Source organism: Diprion similis, chromosome 6, assembly GCF_021155765.1.
Source record: "Diprion similis isolate iyDipSimi1 chromosome 6, iyDipSimi1.1, whole genome shotgun sequence".
In the NCBI taxonomy this organism is placed as follows: domain Eukaryota; kingdom Metazoa; phylum Arthropoda; class Insecta; order Hymenoptera; family Diprionidae; genus Diprion; species Diprion similis.
In genome coordinates this window covers 20,739,570-20,762,764 of record NC_060110.1, presented here as the reverse complement: position 1 = coordinate 20,762,764, position 23,195 = coordinate 20,739,570, and the positions used below count along the sequence as shown (strand labels likewise).

The 23,195-nt window shown below is 37.0% G+C and overlaps 1 protein-coding gene across 2 annotated transcripts in view; it reads right to left on the bottom strand.

Moving 5' to 3' along the window:
* Nucleotides 1-1,871: 1,871 nt before the first annotated feature.
* LOC124407227 (orexin receptor type 2-like) overlaps nucleotides 1,872-23,195 on the bottom strand; it is a 36,684-nt gene continuing 15,360 nt past the window's right edge. Inside the window, exons 2-6 of one of the 2 annotated variants that reach the window (XM_046883178.1) lie at nucleotides 10,494-10,641; nucleotides 10,128-10,346; nucleotides 8,075-8,231; nucleotides 6,663-6,775; nucleotides 1,872-2,841 (exon numbers count right to left, since the gene is read on the bottom strand). In XM_046883178.1, the coding sequence (XP_046739134.1) occupies nucleotides 2,606-2,841; nucleotides 6,663-6,775; nucleotides 8,075-8,231; nucleotides 10,128-10,346; nucleotides 10,494-10,641 (873 nt within the window). In that variant the 3' untranslated portion in view covers nucleotides 1,872-2,605. Of the gene's footprint in view, nucleotides 2,842-4,712; nucleotides 5,292-6,662; nucleotides 6,776-8,074; nucleotides 8,232-10,127; nucleotides 10,347-10,493; nucleotides 10,642-23,195 lie in introns of those variants that run through there. The other variant, XM_046883179.1, reaches the window with a different exon arrangement.

Sequence of the window (23,195 nt, the reverse complement as noted above, 5' to 3'; positions counted from 1 at the left end):
GCATCTCTTCGTTTAATATACTTACTAACATATTTGTTATGCAAGTTGAATTTTACACAAATGTTAACTAATACTTAACTTATTTATTCCTCGTATAAGGACTATAAGAAATCATGTATAGGTTTAAAGGGGCAAGTAAACGTCTCGTGAAAAAAAAGATAAATGAAAACAAACAGAATCGATTACATTAATTTGACAGTTATTTTTATTTTTAGTTTGCTTTCCGTTTTATAGAAATGATACGCGACAATTCCTATGTTTTACGTTTATATTTTCTATCTTATAAAGGTATATATATGTATGTATATAGGTACCTATATATGTGTATACCGTATGTTGTATTTGCAGAAAAAAATGTTAATTTTATACTGCTAAAAAATGATTGAAATAACAAATTTATTTAAATTAATTATAAATGTGTTGAGGCTGAAATTAAATACTCTGGCAATACTTACATCTCCTGCACTTTAATTTAATAATTCCAATTTTTTGTATCGTAATATATATATGTATATATATATATATATATATATCTGCTTGTTAAATTTCTTTCCAATTACCACAATTCATTCATGTTTAAATTGCAGTGGATCAAGCAATCACGATACTAACCAGTCGCAATAAATAAACAAATAATATAAAGTATATCACTATAAAGTATTTTTTAGAAATAGGCTTCCAGATTAATAGTTTCATTTCTGATCGACCTCCGCCAATAATCATAGATAACTTTCAAGGTATGTTGCGAATCTCATGGGGCTCTAGTCACTTACCACCAAGACAATCCAAAATCCAAATTTTACTGTTCAGGCCGTATCAAGCAATCTGATCGGCGTTTTCGTAGCGAACTTAAATTCCGCAATGATACGTAAACTGCCAATGTTGGCCGATAAGAGAGAGTTTTTTGAATCGCTTATATGAAATATAATATACCTATGAATATACTGTATTCATGTTAAAGATTTATCTTCATCTTATTAAGCGTTCAGGAATGTTTCGATTGGGTGATACATTTAAATGACAAATGTAAAAATTTTTTGAATATCTTTATACATATAATATGGTGTGTATACGAATGTAAATCCAGATAAACCAGTATTTATACTAGAGTCTCAGCCTCTCGTCTAACGCAAATTGAATAAATTTTTCCTGTAATTGGAAATCGACTAACACCAGCAAACGAGTCTGTACAAAGACCCGATTGCCACAAAAATTTATTGACTGTGTGTTAAATCAGAGACTGAGTATCTAGAGCTGGAAAATTCGTTGAGAAATCAGGAAAGGTGGTAGCTTTAGATGTGGAATTTTATTAGAGTCTCAAAAATTGATTTCATAGGTTAAATCCCAATAACTTACAGCTTTAATCAGCGTAAATTCCGGTAATAAATCAAATATGCAAGCTGTAAATTATAAACCGTTACGTTTGTGGACAAAGCGATACAGATATTTATTTTAATTGAACCGAAATACGGCAGAGAATATTATGGTATGATCATTTAACACGTGAAAATAATTAAAAAATCTGGTTGAACGGTAGAAAGAAAATAAAACTATTTTATTAACTGGAAATTTTAGGTAATTCATGTATTCAACGCCTTTTGGTGATCATTTTCTTGTTCTGAAACCGGTGGAATATTTGCGTCTTGCTGTTCACATTACTTCAAAGGGATTCATCATTCAGTATTATGGCTTATACCTAGTCAAGTGGCCGAAAATTGCGATTTTTCAAAGATTTTTTATGAAGAGACATTTCAATTTATTAATATAGAAAACTAGACCTCTCCATATTGTAGTAACATTGAACTTCATTCTGATACTTTTTACTTAACAGAAAAAACTATCTTTAAAGCTGCTATAGTCGACCTCCGGGGGCATCTCTAAAAAAGGCGTCTTGCGATGAGAAAGATATCTCTGGACTGCATAATCCGAAATGAAAAATCAACAAGGATTTAGTTAATATAAGGTATTATCTGGTTTGTAATCGAAGGAATAAGCAAAATATTAAATTTTAACAAAACGGCGGCTTCTCAAAATATAAAAAATTCGATTTTCCATAAAAATTATCGCCTCGATTTGTTTATAAAATGGAAAATATTGATTGGCGAGAAAAAACCTTCGATCAGGGACTAAATAATATATTCATAAAGCTTGTGTAAAAATTTGAGACTGATTGATTTAGCCGATTCCGAGAAATCTTGCTCACCGACTTTAAAAACACATTTTTGAGAAAAACGCGTTCAAAGTTTCACAAGAACCTTCAAACGCTCCGGGGCATCTTTGCAAATGTGCGCGCAACTTTGAGAATATTAGTCGGATCGACAGGAAATTTTCTGTGCATATATCGAATGTATGTACTGATGTACATACATTACGAAAATTAAATAAAAAAAAAAATCGATTTTTGAAAAATCCTGACTAGGTTCATTTCAACGATTATTTGACCAATCCCTTTGTAGACAGGCCCTAAAAATATGCTACACTACACCTTAAATCATCAAATTTAAATTTATAGTTCCCTAGCCTGATTTTCTGCTTTGGATATTCGTCGCTACACACTGCACAGTAGGTACTCTTGATGGATTTCCGATTTTATTATAGATGAAAATTACAGTTGGTCTCGTTTGTCGTTTTTTTGAGGATTCGTTACAGCGCTCAGGGGTATCAACTCCGTACTTTGTTGAACGTTATTGTTGTTGTTGGTCGGCTGCGATCGAGTATTATTCGTATTTGATCGATGGCATGGAGTGCTACCTCCTCTGGCCATTTTATAAGCTCCTCGTCCGCTAGATCCACCTCCGCCTGGGCAACAAAAGGTCCGTCGAAATTCCTTGCGAAACTTTCCTATAACATGCAGATTTTAGGAATTTAATTAACACTCATCAGTTGCGTATAAAGTATTTTGACTAGTTTATTCTGCGATTGATTTACCGTTAATAAAATCGGATTATGTGTAATCTATATCGTAAAACCCCAGACTGGTTGGTCGAAAAACATTATTACGAAAAAGTCGTATCTTTCTAATTTTGATTATGAACCTACTTATATAGATTAATATAGAGTAAAGCTTGTGCGTAATGTGGCTCGGGGCGACGAATCACAAGGGGGGAAGGAATGGGATCCTAGGATCACAGAAAACTGAATGAATACCAAATTGAACGGACTATTTTGTTTCACTTGTCATTGTTTAGCGAAGCTTATGAGTTGTTTGTGTGGCTACAATATTCATAAAAACTCGCAGAGATCAAAGTTGAATTGTGAAATAGGAGAAAATTGATCGTTGCTACGGGAAAGTTGAAAATAATTTCGAGTTCTGGTTACCGATAAGAAATTGAACGTTTTGGTTTTCATTCTGTTCATTTTTTCAAACCTTAAGGTGAATCTGAGGTAAGTATTCAATTTATCCAAGTGGTAATGGCACAAAATTTACTATCCAACACGAAGCAACGGTTTTACAATAAATGTTCCATTACATTTTTTTTCTTCCGGGAAATACAAATACTAATAAGTTTTTATACAGTACAAATTATTTTATTAGTAACGGTGAGTTGATGGTATTTTTATTGTTATAGTCTAACCAGTATATCGGATAAAATTAAAAATTGTAGATCAATTTGGTCCGATCACCTCACGTGGGGCATGATCGAGATTCGACTATAGTTACACGTCATGACCAATTCTTATCTGGTAATTCTTTAAACGGTAGTAACAATTATTATCATGTATTTAAGCAGCCGAGTAACACTGAAGGATTCGTATACGATGATGTAGTTTTCCTTTTTTCAACACCTTAGCGTAATAGTTCCCCGTAGTATTTGTACAAAATTATAATTTACATTATATTTATGTGTGGCATCGTTATACCATGTCATAAGTACTCATCACTTTACCATGAGTTTACATTTAAAGTTTATTAAGTACGTGCAATGTTCATATATATGTATATATATATATATATCGGGGATTATAGAGCGTTTCTCAACAATTACGAAAATAGACGACGGATGATCCAGTACATCAATACCGGTTTCAACCGTTTTTATTTCATCTTCATCTCGATGGATTTTGCAGATTTTCTGCACTAAGGTTCGTAAGTTACTTTCATTTACAAAATCGTACAATGTTAATGATGATTTATGCTGTGTTATATACAGAGGCATTTCATGCATACATATTACAATACATGTACGTATACGCGTGTTCAATTTGGTTTCGCGATTTCCATCAAGAATAACATCAGTATAAACTTTGATAAAATATTTATAATTACAATATCATTACTCTTACTGTGCGTCTAATAATTTTAATAAACTTATATTTTTTTTTTTTGTAATTTCATTATTTCAAAAAATAATGATGCAAATTATTTTATCCAGGCAGTAGAAGTTAAGAGTCGTTCATTTGATACCGCACGTAAAATTCAACATACAGTCTTAAATTTTGATGAATTAGCACACCGAATGCCCGTAAAACTAATCATAAGGACTTTGTTCAAGTTTCCGTGATTTTTATTCGAAATTAACATCTTTATTCAATAATGTATCTTCACTGATACTCACAGCAGTATTACCAATGCATGATTTGATAATATATGTAATAGATCATCTGAAAAAGAATTATGCCATTTTGGTATTTAAAAAAAAAAACGTTGGTTCAAAGTCTTTCAAGTATTAAGATCCATCATGATCATGATAAAGAAAAATAAATTGTACTTTTTAAACATTGCCACAATAAATAATTTCGCCACTGCATTATATGCAGTTATAGCAATGATATTTGAACATCTGGTGGAAAATTCATACACCTATATTAATATTATACATATATATATCAACGGGTGGTCAAACATTGATAGCAATCAATGAATTCACGAGGATAAGCCCCCACATACACTTGAGTTTTGACTAATTAAAGATCAGCCGATCGTTGGAATTTAACGATCGTTTCTTTTCCTTCCTTCGACTTCGCTGCAGCAGATTCTTTGAAATTGCTCGAGGCAGCGCAGGCTCAGGTGTACGATCTGTAGGTAAACTCGATCCTGCAGGTACCAACACTGGAAGAAATCCGTCTGTCTGCTGGTCCCGCATTTTCTTCGATAGTTTCTGGATCCATTCGACTCTCGAACGAACGCTTGGCCCAGGTGACACGCCGCACTGATTGCGAGGGTCAAAGGTCACGCCGATTTTGCGAAAGCCGATAACCGCTCGGTATCGTCGGCCGACGACTCACACCACCGATCTCGTTGTTCGGCGAACAGTCCAGGAACGTGCGACGAAACTCCTGCCGGAACTTACCTGGAAACGAATCAGAAATCCATCGTTGTCAGCACCTCTGATTTATTCACGTTTTATTGCTCACAAAATATTATCGGGAGTCTAATTCTAATCGTAAGTAGCCTAATTGATAATGTAACAAGTATATGTATAAACCGTGATACTTGATACTGGATGTACATAACATTTGTTTGCCAGTCCTCCTTGGATAAAAGGATGCATAGGAAAATTGGGTTTGGATTATTTATTACATCTTGCTTTCCCAACGCAAATTGGATTTCGGCTACTACGGTGTGGGAATTAATTCTGGTATATAACGCCATATAGAGATCCCATTTCAAACTAATTATGTCCGGCAAAGGTGTGTGTGGTGGTATCATGAATAATTTGGTCTTTGGACGTAAATATGTAAACGGGACAAAACTCTGACCCTCTTTGCTTTGTGTCGAGGAAACCGGCGTAAAACCATTACAGTTATGGTTATTAATTATTAACCGTGGGTGGAGAATAACAAAGTTCAGGACGATAACATTCATAATTCAATGATTTAAAACAGCGTTTTGATTATACCTTGATGCTATTCGCATGGAATAACTTTTTCAGAATTTTTTTCCAGTTTGATCCTTTCGTAAAAAAATGCAGTATACATCTACCAAAGACAGTGATGGTACCTAATGTTAGGTAGACATTTTTTGTCTCTAATCTTTAAACCCATCATTTTCGCAACTCGAGAAATATCGCGACCCGTAATGGCATTCCGAATTCAAATGCTCACGAATGCGTGCAAATGGGTTCTCTTATATATTCTTCGACGTTCCGGAAGAATTTGCAGGGAAGACAATGATCGTTGGTTTTTAAATGAGGATACGAGGTGGTTGATAAGAAGGAAGAAAAGGGACAGGAATAATGACTGGTTGAAAAGTGATTATAATTTCACCCTCGCCGCATATTGTGCAGTGTACTGAACTTTACCTCGATCAATTTTTTTTGTCTAACGCACACATTCTTCGTGTGTATATTAATATACAAACTTATATCCATTGTATTTAATTTTCGTTTAATGCGTACGAATATTCCAGAGACTTGAAGGATGTGCAAAAAATATTTATACCTATGTGTGTCTAAGCATTCTTAGGAAATATAATATGTGACACGTGCGATGTCAAAACTTGCAGAGTGTCGTAAATGAGTGACGAACTGAATCTTTGGTTTCCACGGGCATAATAATGTTCCATACGTGCGTGCTTGTGTGTTGCATCTTTGATATCTTAATCAACCAAGCGAAGTACGCGTGCTTATTGTTGTAAATCGAAAGAAAGATGCTTTAGGACGATTAAATTTGATCAAATTACTTTGAGCCGACGATATCCGTACACTGGGTGATTTACTTACCGCTCATAAAATTGTAGATGAGAGGATTCACTGCGCTGTTTGCGTAGCAGAGCCAATGAGCCAACAAACTGATAGTCTTCGTCGTCTGGTTCGCCTTAAGCTCCACTGTATATCTGGGATAAAAATGGACGTTAAACCAAACTGCATTCGATAAATTGCAGTGTAGAACGTCTAAGACAAACGTTATTGAATCTTCTCTTATGTACAGCCTCGAAGAGAAATGATTTTCTCGATTCGCTCTAGCTCGTGAAACGGTTTCTAGACTATTGAATACTTTTGTTCATGCATTTTCAATTACTGCCCGGAGCAGGAAATGAAGCTCTGTAGAAGCTGGTACAGATGGCTCGAGAAATTGCAATTAATTTTTCCTCAATGTGCGAGATTTTATAATAACTATATTTCACGACACAACGGTGCTATCAGGGCTTGAGCTTGGATACACATTCTAGAACACGTTTTTTCCTCGGAAACTAATGGCGTGTGTTTCTAAATTCGTGTTAAGTGGGTTATACATGTTCTAGATTAACGTGCAGACGACCAGCAGCGATTCAACGACATGATACGATGAATCAGAGTCAACAGAATTCCGAAATCGACATATGGATACGGGAATTCAATCAGAAGGGTACTGGACGTACAGTCAGGTCGAAAACGTGACGAAACAAAGGCTTGCATGATCTCATTATTTGAACTAATCTAGTTACATATAGCTAAAAACCTAAAGATCTGACGATCTCAACAAATCCAGATAAGCGACGTTAGTCTATCATCTTTCATCGAAAAAACGACACTGCTTTTCCGATTTCAACAAACAATAGCTAATTTCATTAGCAGATAAATTCTTCGTATAGATAGTCCGTTTTATATTTCTGATAAAAATAACGTATTTATTTCTAAATCATAAGTTTATCATCTGTTAATCATAACGATTGTATAATGTATCGGATTTTTTTCCAATTAACCAGCTTGAGAAAAATTTTGTCTTACAATGTGACGATTTTTATTATATCATGTATTCAGTTACGATCAAAATAAGCTATTGTTCATCAAAATGAAACCGAACTGTGAAAATTTTTCAATAAAGAAGAAGAAAACACTTTTTCTAGATTACAGGAACTTTTTTCAAATTCTTAGTTATAATTTTTTGATGTTCAGTTAAACTTATTGAAGCTGTGCTTAGTCATATTTTTTTGTCTTAACATTCTTGAAATAACTGTACGTCCCATACATCCCAAATCTGTGTAGTAGAAGAGAAAAGTAGAAGAGAAATCCCTCGTGTACCTGCATGGTAATTTGCTGTTTGACAATGAAGTAGTTTTGAAACTTGCACTTAGCAGGCTTCCTTGGTAAGTAATATACCGATACGTACGTTATATGTATATTATATATATATATTATATAATAACGTATACCTTAGAATGGACAGTAGATGAACTGGAAAGTAGCATACAGCGAACATCAGTACAACAGCTACGAGCATTTTGGCAGCCTTTCTCCTAGACCTTAACTGACCCTCGAGATTACCAGGGTTGTTGGTGGTCGCTATTACGTGACTCCCTCTGCTCGAAACTAAAAATGAAATAAACCACGTTATAACTTTTCGTATAGATGGGGCTTAGGTTGGGTTATACCCACTCGTAGATAATATCTGCGATATCCTGCCTGTAGCCGGATAACACCCTCCCTTTTGTCCCCCGATCGTTAACTTCCCCTTCGATTACTTTGGCACGTACGCACCTCAGGCTTGAATCACTTGTGTGTACGTGAATCTGCCTATACTGGCTGGTTTTTCCCAAATCATATCGATAATTTACGCATCCGTTCTCTTCTACTCGCAATACTTGACAAATTAAGAAAATACAGTGTGGAAAAGAAAGTAGCAAAGAAATCTTGACGAACAAGAGCGTTGCTTTGTACAAAAATCACTTTTCGCTTTTACGTGATTCTCCAGAATATTGGAACAGAAATTCATCCGATAACTACAGGTGAAAGAATTTCCTTTTGCAGAAATAAAAATGTGGAAATATTTGAAACGTTCGTTCACATTTCGAGTTACTTTTTTTTTTATTAATCCTGGGTGTCGTTGAAATTTTATAGGTTTCGATGTTTTGCATAAAAAAAAGTTCACGCACCATTTCAACAGACAAATTTATAACAAAAATCCTTTCAATTTGGTTTATGAATCGACTGCTCATCGATACACGAAAAACAACGAACTTAACTTAAATACTCCCAACGAATCCAATCCTAAAGAATAACATCTAAAGGCTTATTTTACCCCCCGTGTATAAATATTAAGCGTAGAAATTGAAGTGTCGTGAATTGAAACCTTGTTCAGACTTGGGTAATTCAGACAATGACGTTCTAATTCTGGCTCTATTCGAACCATAACAATCCGCATTTAGCGTGGCTCGAAAGAGAATTATTAGCTCTGAGTGTTTCAGAAATATTATTACTACAAGAATCAGCTACTTCGTGGGGAGCATTTATGTACCTATTATCATCCCCCTCGATCACTTAATATCGATCTTTATTCTACTCTCCAGTGTATATTATTATTGAAGCTACAATTGAATAAACGGTTATTGATTTTGCATGGTATGCGTATAACATGATTCCCAAACAGATTTGCGAAAGTGGAAAGAGTTCAGAGTAACTCAGATTAAGAACATCGTCATGGCTATTTTAGTGGGAGGAAAATCATCGTTTACAGATTGAAAAAAAGAAATTGCCGCGAATTTTTTTACAACCGATCTCCAACTTCGGTCTCATCCTTCGACTGACAAGTGCTTCATATTCCTATTGCTGCTATTTTAGATTAATGATTTAGTTGGCCTGCGAGTAGACATTTGAAAACATGGATTTCTGACCCCTGAACTCTGAAGCGACACGAACATGTGGCATGCGACCTGCGATACCTCGTAAACAGATATTCCGATACACGCTTTCACGTATTTGAGCCTCGGTTTATTACTCCTCGAATACTGGCACAGATTGCAAGCCGGATTACATGCACCCTTCATTATCGCGCAAACATTATATCTTTTCTCGTATACTTCGCATATCTGATGCTCCGCCTCCAATACGTATAGATTTGGTAATGGATGAAGCGTATATTCGAAAAATGAACGTTAAACTTCCAAAAGAAACGTATTTTTGACTCAATATCTCCCGCGAAATTGCTTTTACTCTTGAAGGCAATTTCCGCTCACAAATCTGAACGATGTCTCCTCTCCTCGTGTAATATAAACGAATTCCAAAGTATCACCATTTTATTGGACTGCTATTGACTTGGGTATCATAGAAAAGGAAAAAACCCTTTATCAAGTGCCGGAAAATAATACACCAGCTATTCTCAATTTTTCCAAAGTCAATATGACAACAGGATTCTCCGGGTAATTACACAATTTTCTTCTCTTTGATACGAAAGCATGAAGCTGAGTTAGCCTGCTGAGGTTTACTTACAATTGTGTCCAGGAATGTCACTCCTCCAGAGAACGCGTACGATTTGCCAGTATGCGATACTCATGAATAGTAGAGGGGCGGTGTACAAGATGACCAGTTTGATGATGATGAAGGTTGCCTCACTCTTGTGGCTCCAGGAAGGAGCGCACTGAGTGAAGAAAATCGTCTCGACCCTGTACTTGTGCTGCACAGTTTGAAGCACCATCAAGTCCGGGAGATCTGGACCGAAATGGAAATCCTCAGTAAATATCAAACACAAATATAGAGCTCGTTTGCCCGTGCAAATACTTCCCCCAGAAGTGCGAGAAAGCTGACGCTAGCGACTTTCTTTTCCCTTGAACAAAATAATTTCGATCAGCTACTCACCGAAAAGTAGGGCGACTACCCAAATTATTATTATCGCTGTCTTGGCTCGGCTTGTTGTCGATTTGAACTTCAGCGGGAAGCAGATGGCGTACCAACGATCGATTGAAATGAACGTCAGAGTCAGGATGCTCACGCTAACTGACACCGTCTGAAACAAGAAAGAAAGAAAGAAGCTTACATTAAAAAATGATTCTTCGAATCGAGGAGGCAAATTGTAGGAACCTCTAAGAAATCTGAGAAGACTGCCTGAAAATTTGAAGCACATCGGTTAAAAGGACCTTTTTAGGATATCCTGGATACCGCGAGACATATCGCCGAGCGAAATGGTTGACGATATTGTCAATAACAAGGCTTGGGGTTGATTGATTCCGCATCGAAAAGAAGATTTAATTAAAGCCCGACCTCCGTATATTTGCGTAAAACAAGCATCAATCGATTAGCATAATTGGTCGTCAAGATATAAATTTCCAAATGCACTCACTTTTCCAGCCGTCTACTCTTATACGTGTACCTACTTGCCGGCAATAAATTAGGATAAAGCAAAGCTGCACGCTGCGAAATTCCTCATTAGCATGTAAAGTGTTTGTGAGCACCTCCCCTTGTCTTTCCCTGTGAATAACAGCTGATTGGAGATTCTAAACTCTGTTGAAAATGGTAAAATCAAAATCTGGAGGGCCTTTGTGCACGCGCACCTTACAAATTCACGTAAGTATGTATCCTCGGCAATTGGTTAATAGCCATCGCAAAATCATGGCGAGTTAATAATTTGGTTAGTACTTGAGGTAACGATGTTGTGTAGGCCTGTTCCGCGGTGGCGAAAGCACGTTTAGTACTGGTTAACGAACCAAATTAAGGCACATTTAGGTATCACCCGTCTCTTTGAGGACCATTAATTGATTTCGTCACGTCAAAGGACAGCAAAGGAAGGATGTGGGATGACACCCTTAGTTTTACAACGAAAAATCTCTCCCTCTGCTAATTATGCCAGCAACGATAAGCCTCGAAACGACAGGGATCAAGACTTTTGAACCCTTTGGCTTCTTTGAAAAGTAATTTCACACGTTCATATTATTATTATTATTATATAAAGTGAACCAGGTGTAAGATTCTGTCTTTACGTCCTTCGCAGCAGGCAGGGAATTGAAGAGTAATTTCTCATTACGCTGAACGGTAATTAGCCAATTTCGGTTTAAACCTTGTTCAGGTGATCTCAACCGGTGCTTATGTATGTACATCTGCGTTACCAACTTCCATATCACATAAATATTGGCCCGCAGAGTCATCAGACTTTCCCTATTTCCATAAACGACGGCCTGGGAGGGGTAGCTGTGCTGGTAGAAAAATATTATCTTGTAAAATGTAAATATACGCACCATTTAATCTACGTTTACTGAAATAATTATAAACCGGAGGTAAGACATAAAAGTTAAAGACGCTCAGTCACGAATTTCAAGTCCCTCTTTCGAGAGCATGGCAGCAGTAATAAACGCCAAAAGGTTTTGCGACGTTGTACAAGCTTAAATAACAACGTAAAAAAACCTGACTCTGCTAATGTCTGCTATTTGGTCACTCTGAGGCAATAAATAAAAAAAATTACTACAAGCATTTTTGAAGATAAATTAAGGGTGTGCCCTGGTCGATTTCAACATTTATCGAATAAATTTTCATTTGACGCAACAATGAAGAAATGACACGAAGACTACTAAATCGCAATAGTAAATTCGTAATTTGCGGGCCATTTCTTTATTTCTGCATGAAATAAAAATATGTTGGAGTCTTTTTAATCAGAATTGTGCATAGAATGGAACTGTTAAGCTCTTTTTTGCGTTTAAAGTACGTGGATTTTGATATCTGAATCGATCAGGGCACCTCCTTAATGATTTACACGACTATATACATTTAAGATCGTAGCTGCAATTATTTGGATAAAATTCCCCGAAGAGACTGAAAAAGGGATGTTTTTTTACATGTTATATGAATGAGAAAAAGTAACTACATTGTGTTCTGTAGCACGGAGCTTACACTTCAGCTAAGGGTTTTATATGTATATACTTCGAGAGGATTCTTTTGTATCTACGGCAAAAACTAATGTCTAGACTTTGTAACGGCAAAAAAATTTAGGTATATTTATATACATATGTAGTACCTTAATTTGACAAAGTCTGATGTACGTATACATACAAGTACAAGATAAGGAAAATAACAGAGAATGGTCCGCAGCGAATGGAAACTAAAAGTCGATAAATGTATACGTAGTTGGAAAACTTTTGCTCATTGAGAAGTTACGACGCGAATAATTTGGAACCCTTGGGTAAACGAGACACTCGTGAAAAGTTGAAATTGAGACAAATTGAGTTCCCACAAGCGGCCGTAGAATTCAATTGGATGTTTGATAGTATTGGTGTTCTTTAAACGGGAACGAAGCTCGAATTGTGAAATGTTGAAAACGAATAGCAACAAAGTAACTGGGACTTGAGTCCCACGAGTAATTTAACCGAGTGCCTTCATTGATAATTCGATGTCGGTATACAAATGCTATTCAGCAATTTCTCATTGTTTGGAAAAATTCTTCTCTCATTTGCGTTCACTTATTATTCCCGTGAAAATATCTCTATTTGATTAAAAAAAAAAGAACCGCGTTGCGTTTTACACGAAACATCGATGAAGCATAATACCTCATGGCACTATCGCAGTTGAGCTGACTGAGTGCCAGAACTGTGCCAAGTTTTTTTATTTCATCCAGATGCCACCAAAGCCTCTTATGTGTACAAGAAACTTCACCTTTTCCTGGTGATATTTTCAACTAATTCAACATCTGCGAGATCCGGTGAAATAAAGCTCCGGAATACGTACATATACAAATATTAGTACATCTAATATTTAATAACATTATAATAAATAAATCAGGATGCAATTTGGGTAAATGTTCACCACAAAGTTATCAGACGCATCATTTTAAACTGCAAAACTAAGACACGCAGTATTTCTGCCAAGGCTTAAACCGACAATGAACTCAACTCTGATCGTAAGCCCGGTTCAATTTCGCTAAGGAATAGGTTTGATCTATTGAACCTCAAAGTTAGACCGAATTCAGAGTTTGATTACCAGAACTACTCATAGGCCTCTAGAAACCAGGCAAAAGATCGTCTGCAAATTTTTGCTTTATGCTATATCTCATTTCGCGAAGCCTGGAATAAATTTTCTCCTTCCATTCTCAGATGACAGGGTCGTATTGTTGTTGATTGAATTTTTCTTCCATCTCTGTAGGCGAAATGTGTCGTCAAACAAACATCGACGATGCGTTCAAATTAAATTCCTCGAGGCGTGTAGCATTCGCGGATTCGCTGTTTATTCCGACTTATTTCAACTATATTATACGTATCCCACCCGGTAAAATTTTATCCGTTATTTACTTTATTCTCCCTTTTTTCCATGGGACGTTTTTACGGGGCGTATTTTTTTTTCTTTCCCTCTTTTCAAGTTACTTCATTTTTATTAGACAATTTTCTGACAAATAAACGAACTAATTTTACACTTAGAAAATATCCCGTATTTCGGCAGAGCGAGAAAATACGTTTCAACCATAGTAATTACAAGAGTAGAGCTGAAAAGAGACGAATAATACAGGGACAAGGCTTATTGAAAATTTTTTTCACTACGTACAAAGTTAGCACTCCAGTTCCACCCAATATTGTTGTTGTTATAGCTGTGTAAAAATATTCTTGTATCGGTTACAGTTTCATTAATTTCGTCGAAATCCCGATATTCCATAACAATATGGTATCGTAACAGGATCCCCTGGAGTCCCTGGAGACGAGATTATTGGATCATTCATGGAAAATAATAAACCGTCAACTTACTCAATATTGGGGGAGAGTTCAGCCTTACCTTCAAGTCATTTATCTGCAGTAGGTATGCTTTCTCAGAAGTTAGAAGGTCTTGGATGACCTCTTATCCTCAGCCAGAATGAACACAATGAAACTGAGAAATAAACTCAGCTCACATGCATTCAGGCTACATCGACTAGTCGTTTATTGCAAAGGGGAGGTACATTATTATCCAAGAAAATTTGCAACACCCTCACAGAAATAAATTTTCATTCTTGGACAGGCAGGATCAAAGACCCATATTAGACGTGTCTTTATGAAAAAATGTCGTTTTCGGCAGCGCGACATACAAAAACGTATGCGTCACGCTGACGGTGACATTTATGGACGAGAATTGAGAAGGGAAAAATGTAAGGAAAAACGCTCCGCAAAAAACCCTCGGCCTTTTGACCTGCAGCAGCATTTTGCTTTGACCGAGGCTTGTCTACGCCGTAAAAAGAGAGAACATTTTTTCGGAGATCAAACCTGCGAGAAACCTTGCTTAGTTTGCAAGATCGATTGAGGGAAAAATGACCTGAAATTCGACTGAAGGACACGTATTATGAATAGTTTTTTTGATGAATAATTCTGCAGTCTGTTCTTTTATTTCAAAGTAATTTAAAATAATAACAGATTACTGAAAATTGCTTCAGCAGGATTTAAATTATTCGTATGCAATTTAGCGTATTTTTTATTAATCCTTCTTCATAAATTTCGAACAAAATCCCAAATTTCTTTGAATGCGGAAGATGATCAACCAAAGTATATTTTAAAAAATGTCATTATGAACAAAGAATATATCGAATTTACTCATTCGTCAAACGAATTCATTTGCGTTTGGTATTTTGCAGTTGATTTAAGCGAGTAATCGTATATTATTGATGAAGGCTGTATTTTTGGATGAAGTTATACTTTTCTCTATAAGAGCACGCCTTCTTTTCACCATATTTTATGACTACATTCGGCTCAGTAAATTAACTAAGCGTATATTATGTGTATTCTATTCTCACAGAATAACGAGGAATTTCAACCTATCCAGTTCAAATCCTAACAGGGAATGAATTTCTCCGAAAAGACTGAGATGTCAATGGATTATCGTGAAGCCCTTATAGAAAACGGTGTGTGTCACGTGCAGAAAAATTCAATTTGCGCCAGGGAGATGAATTCGTAGAAGTTGTGTGTGTATATATTCCGCACATATAAACACGCCCAAAACCAACACTCATGGGGTCCACTTCGCGTGGTTTGAAGAACTAATCTCTAATCGAATATGTACCAGAGCTTTATGATATGTATATTTGGACGCATTGCGGCGCTGAAGAGTGATCAACACGGCAGATTACAAAATCTCCTTTAAATTCGAGTTTCGGCATTGAATTAAATATCCCGAGAATAACGGAGAACTTCTTTACAGACGAGCGAGTGGATACAATACGTGCACACGCAGGTGTGATTTCAAGTGGCGGAATATTGGGGTGGAAAGCTTAGTCGCATTAGAACCATTGGACCATTGAACGTCATGGATCCGTGACAACGTTCAAATCGAAATTGGAGCTTCAATTCCTCGCTATTTCGTAGCGATGTGTATATACGATTTACACTCTACAAACCGATTGTCTTGGTCGCTTGAACAGAGCAAACTGTCTGCGGATCAGGAAAGTTTAATTGTGCCAAACCTCTTCAATTGTTCTGATCAAGGCCGATGTACTTCAATGTTGAAGACAGTATTCCTCGGTAGTTTACCGTCTTCATCATGATCCCCCCTTCATTTTTCGATCACCACATCATTTGGTAATTTAACAGAAAAATCGTTACTTTTTGACGAAAAATTGATTTTGAACTTTAATCCGCCGGCGTTTGGTTTGGAAAAAATTCGAATCGTGATGAAGTACAAAAAATACGAATAATACCAAATCGTATCTGATGTGTGCCAAGGTTGTAGGGCTCGTACAAATCGTCGTCTGATATAACCGAAAACCCCCTTTTTCAATCAGCTCATCGTTGAATCGGTTTTCCAAACGTTGGATACCACAAATTCGCGGTCAGATTTCGTCCCGAAGATTTGACTGTGAAACGTTTAAAAGTTTAAGTATCTGGAACGAGAATACTAGCGAATTTGTTGACACAGGCGTTTACCAATCTCTAATTCCGGTCATGCTCGCAAACCTCAGGTGTAATTCTGTTTGAATTCATGTGTGAGTAGAGATGAACCTTGGATCGGGACAGCAAGCGTCCCTAGTCGTATAATAATTGGAAACCCAGGGCGCATTTGCGTTTTCCCTTGAATTGCGGTACGTGGGACGGCTGACTGAATCTAGAAATATTTAGCACTTATCCTAATTGGCGTCGCACGTTACGTCACGTATGGGGCCTTACGCAGCATGAATTAGTCCTTTTGTGGTCCATCGACACAAGCACGGATGGTCATGCCAAACGTCATAAGGATTAATCGGTCGGAAATTCTGACGTTGAGTTAAAACTTGAGAAAAGAGAAAGGATCGCTTAAAAAATCTCCAGCAATGTTATTTAAGCTAACGATTGTGAACAGAAGTAAAACAACATCTCTACTATGCAATAGCAATGATTGTGATCAAATTTTAGTGCCATATCCTGAGACATTAATAAACTTGAGAAAAGTTTTTATCCTTAGAACCTTCGAAATAATTGAACTTTGCTGTTTTTCATGCGATTTTCATGATTTCACGCTCATTCAGCTCACTTTCCAGATTTTCAGAAAATGATCTCAAAAGTGTTAAAAAAATATCAGATTATAATAAAGTTGTAAGGCTCATTGTCAAACATAACTTTCGACCAGCATCTGTTAAACCGTACTTACATAAATCTACTTTTATCCATTTTGAAGATACCTGTTCATACATTTTTCCCACGATCTGTAGAATATTATGATCGGATCGAAAGCTCGAAAATTTAATCATTTTTCACATTCTACTTACAAAACCTTTTCTCAAATTATCGATTGCTCATTGCTTACGTTACTCGAATTTGCTGAGAATCATTTCTATTACATAGAGTAAAGGGAGGTGGTTTGATTCACGTTCACCATCATTAAAATTTGCGCATTGAACATTACTGAAGATATTTCAAACCAATTTTTTCTCTTTTCCTAACTTTTGATTTAGATGTCCCAGCTAATTCAGTCGTACGTCTTAATTCTTGGCTAATCGCGAAGAACAAAAAAGCTATCCCGAGTAATTTTGCTCGGGATTTATCGCACCAATTCGTGTATTATATATTGCAATATCTGCGGCATAGACAGACAATGAAATTAAATGAAATTTTTGCCGCGGATCATTGGCGGCAAATATTTGTGCCCTAAGGGGGAGAAACATATATAAAATATAAATACGTTATATGTATATTGTATATAAACTAATGGATGAGCAAACAAAAAAGTGACCCCGAAAAAACAAGCAAACAGACAGTGGAAGAAAAATGGGCACTGGGTGTATAGGCGTTTTTGTCACTTTAGTGAATCCAATTTATCATTCGTGTCATGCTTTCCATGGCTCGGTTCTGTTCGCCACGGCTAATGCCAACAGGATGCGTAATTCATTTCTGCACCAAACTCCGCGAAGTGTCTGAATACGGTGTCCATCGCTGTTGTGCAGAGAGGATCATTTAACGTTAGAGAAAATTGGCCAAGTTAGGAACGCTAAGCTTGAAATTTTTGGTCGACAATGTACTTATCTGATTAATGCATGCAGCTCGAGGTACCCGTTGAAAAATTCATGAATCCCGGTATCAGTGGGTGGCAATCAAACATATTTCATCGACCAAACCCGAGCGCAGGAATCATGGATGGCTTTCAGAATTATTAGCAACGTTTCATGATCCAGGATTCATGATCTTTCGTATATAAAAGGGTTCTCATTTCTGGTCCCAAGTGACTTCGTTAGTCGGTTTCACGTCAGGTCAAATCCTCATCCAGGGAACAAGAAAGAGGAACCCGAAATGTTGATGAGACTGAAAAAGAGTTGCCTTACAGAGTTTTAACGCTTGGTCGGACGCTGTGTAGTAACTTATGTTTACTTTCCCCAGTCGAGTCTTAAGCTCTACGTAGGCTTCAGTTAGGCTGCAAACATTATTGGCGAAGGGGAAAATAAGGATGAATGAAGATATGGAGGAGGAAAGAAGGGAGGGAACGAATGGCTGGGGTTAAGGAATGAATTGCCAGCTGAATTCTTATTCCTGACCTTTTTCAGTTTTTTCACTCCAACTTGAATGTTTTTAGAGATATGTTTCAGAAATTGAAACGGGTGACGCAGCGTTCATGAATCGTTTATTTCTTTTTCGTAATATAAAAATTGCAAGGATCTTTGCTGTGCGGAGTATTCTGCAGGATCCACGCTTATTATTATACCAACGATGGATGAAAAATGCGTCAGAATTCATCCCGTTGTGTCTAACATACGCATATTCCATAACGCCTTTGATCCATCATAATCCTGATTGGACTGTCTCGATAATTCTGAAAAAGTAAAGCTACACCAATGAAGCTGGGATTAATGGAGAAAAATGAGCCTCGTACTATGAGGATCCTGATTCAATTACCTACCCGGGTAACGCAGGAAAAATTTAATTAAAACAGCCGCTATTACTGGAAAATCAATCTTATACGCGGGTACGTATTTATTAAATAATTATGCAAGCTCTGCTTGATTTATTTGTGAAAACAATGACTTGAGCGTTGGTGATACAGATGCACAAAATTGAAAAAAAAAATATGACAATGGCACACGATCCACACACTTTGTTTCCAGCCCTCTAAAAGGTATAATAAAATTTAGGTTGTTTCAAAGATATTCGCATTGTGATAACATTACTATTTGGCAAAGAAAGAAATCACGCTTCAACTTTATACCGTTGGAAATGTTTTTGCCGAAACGGATTTTCCGCTTTTCTCCCCGTGCTGCGAGCTAGATTTGCGTCACATCCGATAAAAATTCACTTTCAGGTAAGCACAAAATTCTTTTTCGATAACAGGAGTTGTTCTTGATATTCAGTCGGAGTACTTTCAACACTCCAAATAGTTCGCGGTTTTTGCCGTGGAATAACGTTGCTGGATTCTTTGGAAAAGAAAATTATCGAGTTTATGAGCGCAGGCAGCCGGTCGTCGTTTCATTAAAAATTGGTTAATTCGAACATAATTTTCTGTTATACCAGCAGTAGCATCGCGGGGGGTAAATTGGTAAAATTCCTCTATTCGCTAATGACTTTCTGATCGGGATATAATGCAATATTACTCGCCGAACTAATTTTACATTATAAGCATACTCACTATAATTAACTTGAGGAAGAGTCTGAATTGTCCACGTGTCAGACCTCCTACGAAGACACTAGAATATTGCCTTTAAATATTTAAAGCTGATCAGCACCCCAGATAGTTAGAATGCATGATGTCGTTGATGGCGACGTGGCAAAGGGCACGCAATGCCCGTAATTCTACAGTGCTTATTGCAGTAATAATGTTGAATTGAAAGCGGGAGTATTTTTGATTGGAAAGAAATCGATCGATAACACCACTTCCATGATTTGTTAAATTTTGAGCAGCCGATTGTCATGAAAATCATCGTTAAAACTTCGCAAGCCCAACTTTTTCGAAACGAAGACAAGGTTTTGGGATTTGTTATTTTTTTCCTTTTTTTTATTCGCGAAGAGGACAAGCCTTGCTTCAAAATTCTTTGCGATTGATTGATCTGTTTGTGAAACAGCTAAACGCTAAACATAAAGAAGGGATCTGTTGAATCTACCAAATAGATTTAGCCACACGAATCGATTGTCTCAAATATTCCTCTGTTCAAGTAGCCGCATGGCGTTTCGTTATTTTTTCGTTTCATTCAAATCGACTGATGTTTTTTCGAGCAAAGCAGAACGAAATAGACTCGTTTCACCATCTTAGATCCAGTCAAATAAATACCAGTATAGATTTATCGAATCTCTTCTTTCCGCAAGTCAGAAATCTTCAAAGTCGTGAGAAAACAACGTGGCACTGTATAAAGCTTCTGGATAAAATTATATTCGGAATACTTTTCTCGCCCACAATCAAGCCTAGAAATATTCGTACGTGTATATCTTTGGAGCGAAAGAAAGCAAACGGTGATTTTGGTGGCTCCACAAATCATTTAAGAGATTCGTCTCTGAGCTGTATATAATAACATAATTTCATCTGATTTAACGAGGAATCTCCTTGTTTCAGAATATTTTTTTTTTTCTGTTTTGGAAAGGGAAACGGATGTTAATTATTCCGGGTCAACAAACACATGACTTATTTGATGGTATTAAATGCCCAAGAGTTTGGTCTCGTTACGGGACAGCTAGAGATCGGGGCAAAGATCAAGTTTTCGGGAAAAACAACATCCTCGCATCACCACTGCGATGTATAAATATCCCGTTAATGCACGACTACTATTTTGCACGATATAGCTTTTGTTTAAATAACTTGCAGTATAACATGGCGTTGGTTTATTTACAATCGTGAATACGTTTCGTAGTAACTATTTTCGCTTTATTGCTCATGCAGGAAATAATTATCAGGCAGTTACAGTGACACGCTCCGCGAGGCTTGAACTATCGCCAAGTGGAAGCTGAAAATTTGAAACACTCTCAATCGGGATGCGGAACAGTTTTTGCCGTGCAAAATTCCGAATCAATAACACAAAGCGGGAGATTTAGTTCCTATTTTAATTATTAGCAAGTTGTCCGAAGGATGTTTGAAGGTTTACCCTATTTTTGAAAATTTATGTCCTCGTCTTTGATCCCGACGATTCCAAGAGCTCAAAACGAATATCCTGAAAATTATGATACGACACAAGACAGAGAAAGTAATTTCAAGAATCTTCGCTCTCGAGTTTATCGGCGCGTGCATATCTTAGATCTTTCATCGGGTTCACGCTTCGGAGGTAAATTTCTTAATTGTAAAATTAATCAGCATAGTCACGTGAAAATTGTTCGAACGTGAAATCGACAAAGAGGTATCGCTTTTAATTTGTAAATTGGGATTTTTAATTTATCCATGGTTATTTGCTGGCGGAATCGCACATTATATATTCGGGAAATAATTCCGGGGTTACTACACACTCGTGAATATTCATGAGCGGATGAAAATCCCGATCCGACACGCCTACTTCCAAGCCATCGTCGTACCCCGTAAAATTTTCATAGTATTCTCATCACGTATGTTTACACGTTGGCTCATATATACCCTTATACAGTGGTTTTATTCTCACGATGAATGAATACAGCAAATGAACCACATTTCGCATGATCAACGGGCAAATTATAGAGGAAGAAATTTCGGATACCGAGACGAAATTGAAAGTGCCAAGCATTGCTTCCGAATTACCATCCAGCACAGTTGGACTGCCATTGGAACCACGTGTGATTAGACGTTTTTTCTGTTATTTGGCAATCAGGTAATCACAGACAATTTTCATAACGCCCCCGGTATTACAGAGTGCAAAAATAACTGAATGCTGACATCGTCCTCAAGGTTATATTTTTTCCTCGAACGAAATTCGAGGATCAAAAGTGATTGCAATTTCGCTTAATTTTCCGCTGCTTGGCTTCATCGTTACGGAGGAGCGTACTTCAGAGGTTGATCAATTTCCTGTAATTTAATTTGCCGGTTGAGGATTGAAATTGGGCAATGATCTACCAGAGTTGGCATGAGGCTCAAGTCTGCACACAGTACAGCGTTATTCCATTTGAATGATAATTATCCTGTCATGCGTGTTATTGGTTCAAAAATCAAACTACCGAGCACCTTAGCTTCGAATTTCAAACTTGAAAACTTTAGCCTAAATAAAAAAAGAAGGCATCGAAGTTGCAAAAAATAGGATTGTGGACGAGAATGACCAAATTTCACGACTATTTATATCAGAAGTAAAAGAGGTCAGATTCGCGGTTTATCCTCACGATTCCGATTGGCCAATGGTCAGTGATTCATCGATTGCAACAACAAAATAAAATTTCGATGCAGCTATGGTGGAGTACTTGTGTCCAGAAGAAGATACAACTGTATATTTGAGAAGAGAAATTTGTGTGTTTAAGGTCGCGGTTGACGAAATTATTGAGTGAATACAAGGATAAGTCGGGTGGAGAAAATATCTGTTTTACTTTAAAGCCGGTAGAGTGCTGGGTTGGGAAATCTCTTGAGAAATCAGGAAAATGTAGCTTTGAAGTACACAGCGGATGAAAGGTAAGGAAATGCGGTCCCTTCGGTTTACCAATTCAAATACGAAAATGTCATTTGGAATAATTCACTATACACCGTTGTTTTATTTGATTGAATAAAGGAGTGCCTCGGATCCCGAAATCTGTTCTCCTCATATAATTTCATTACATCCAGAACATTTATTTAGAATTTCATGAAGCGTTTTGTTCATCGATTACTCATTGTATAAATTACCCACGGCAGCCGGTCCATGCTTGACGTGATCAAATATTGCCGGGCTGACCGGAATACAAATAGGAAATATGGTAGGCGGAAGCGGGCAAAGCGGAGGCGGGTAATTCCGAATTATAATGAACAACGCGCCAAATCGAGAACAAGCAGGTTATAAGAAGAATTATTGTTTGGCGGACCATTTCCGTGGCGTGGCTGAAATTAGACCGCAGGTTTACGACGGCTTGGGTTCAGGCTTTGACCTGAAACCAAGCCAAGGCAGCACTTTCGCCGTTAAGTTACATCTCGTGGTAGGTAATTTTAAAAATGGAAGACGTCCACAAAGCCGAACATTAAACATAAGGGCCAATTTATGTTTAACTGTTCAGATTTGCGCTCCGAGTACTAAGGCTCGCTTTTCGCTGAAATGCG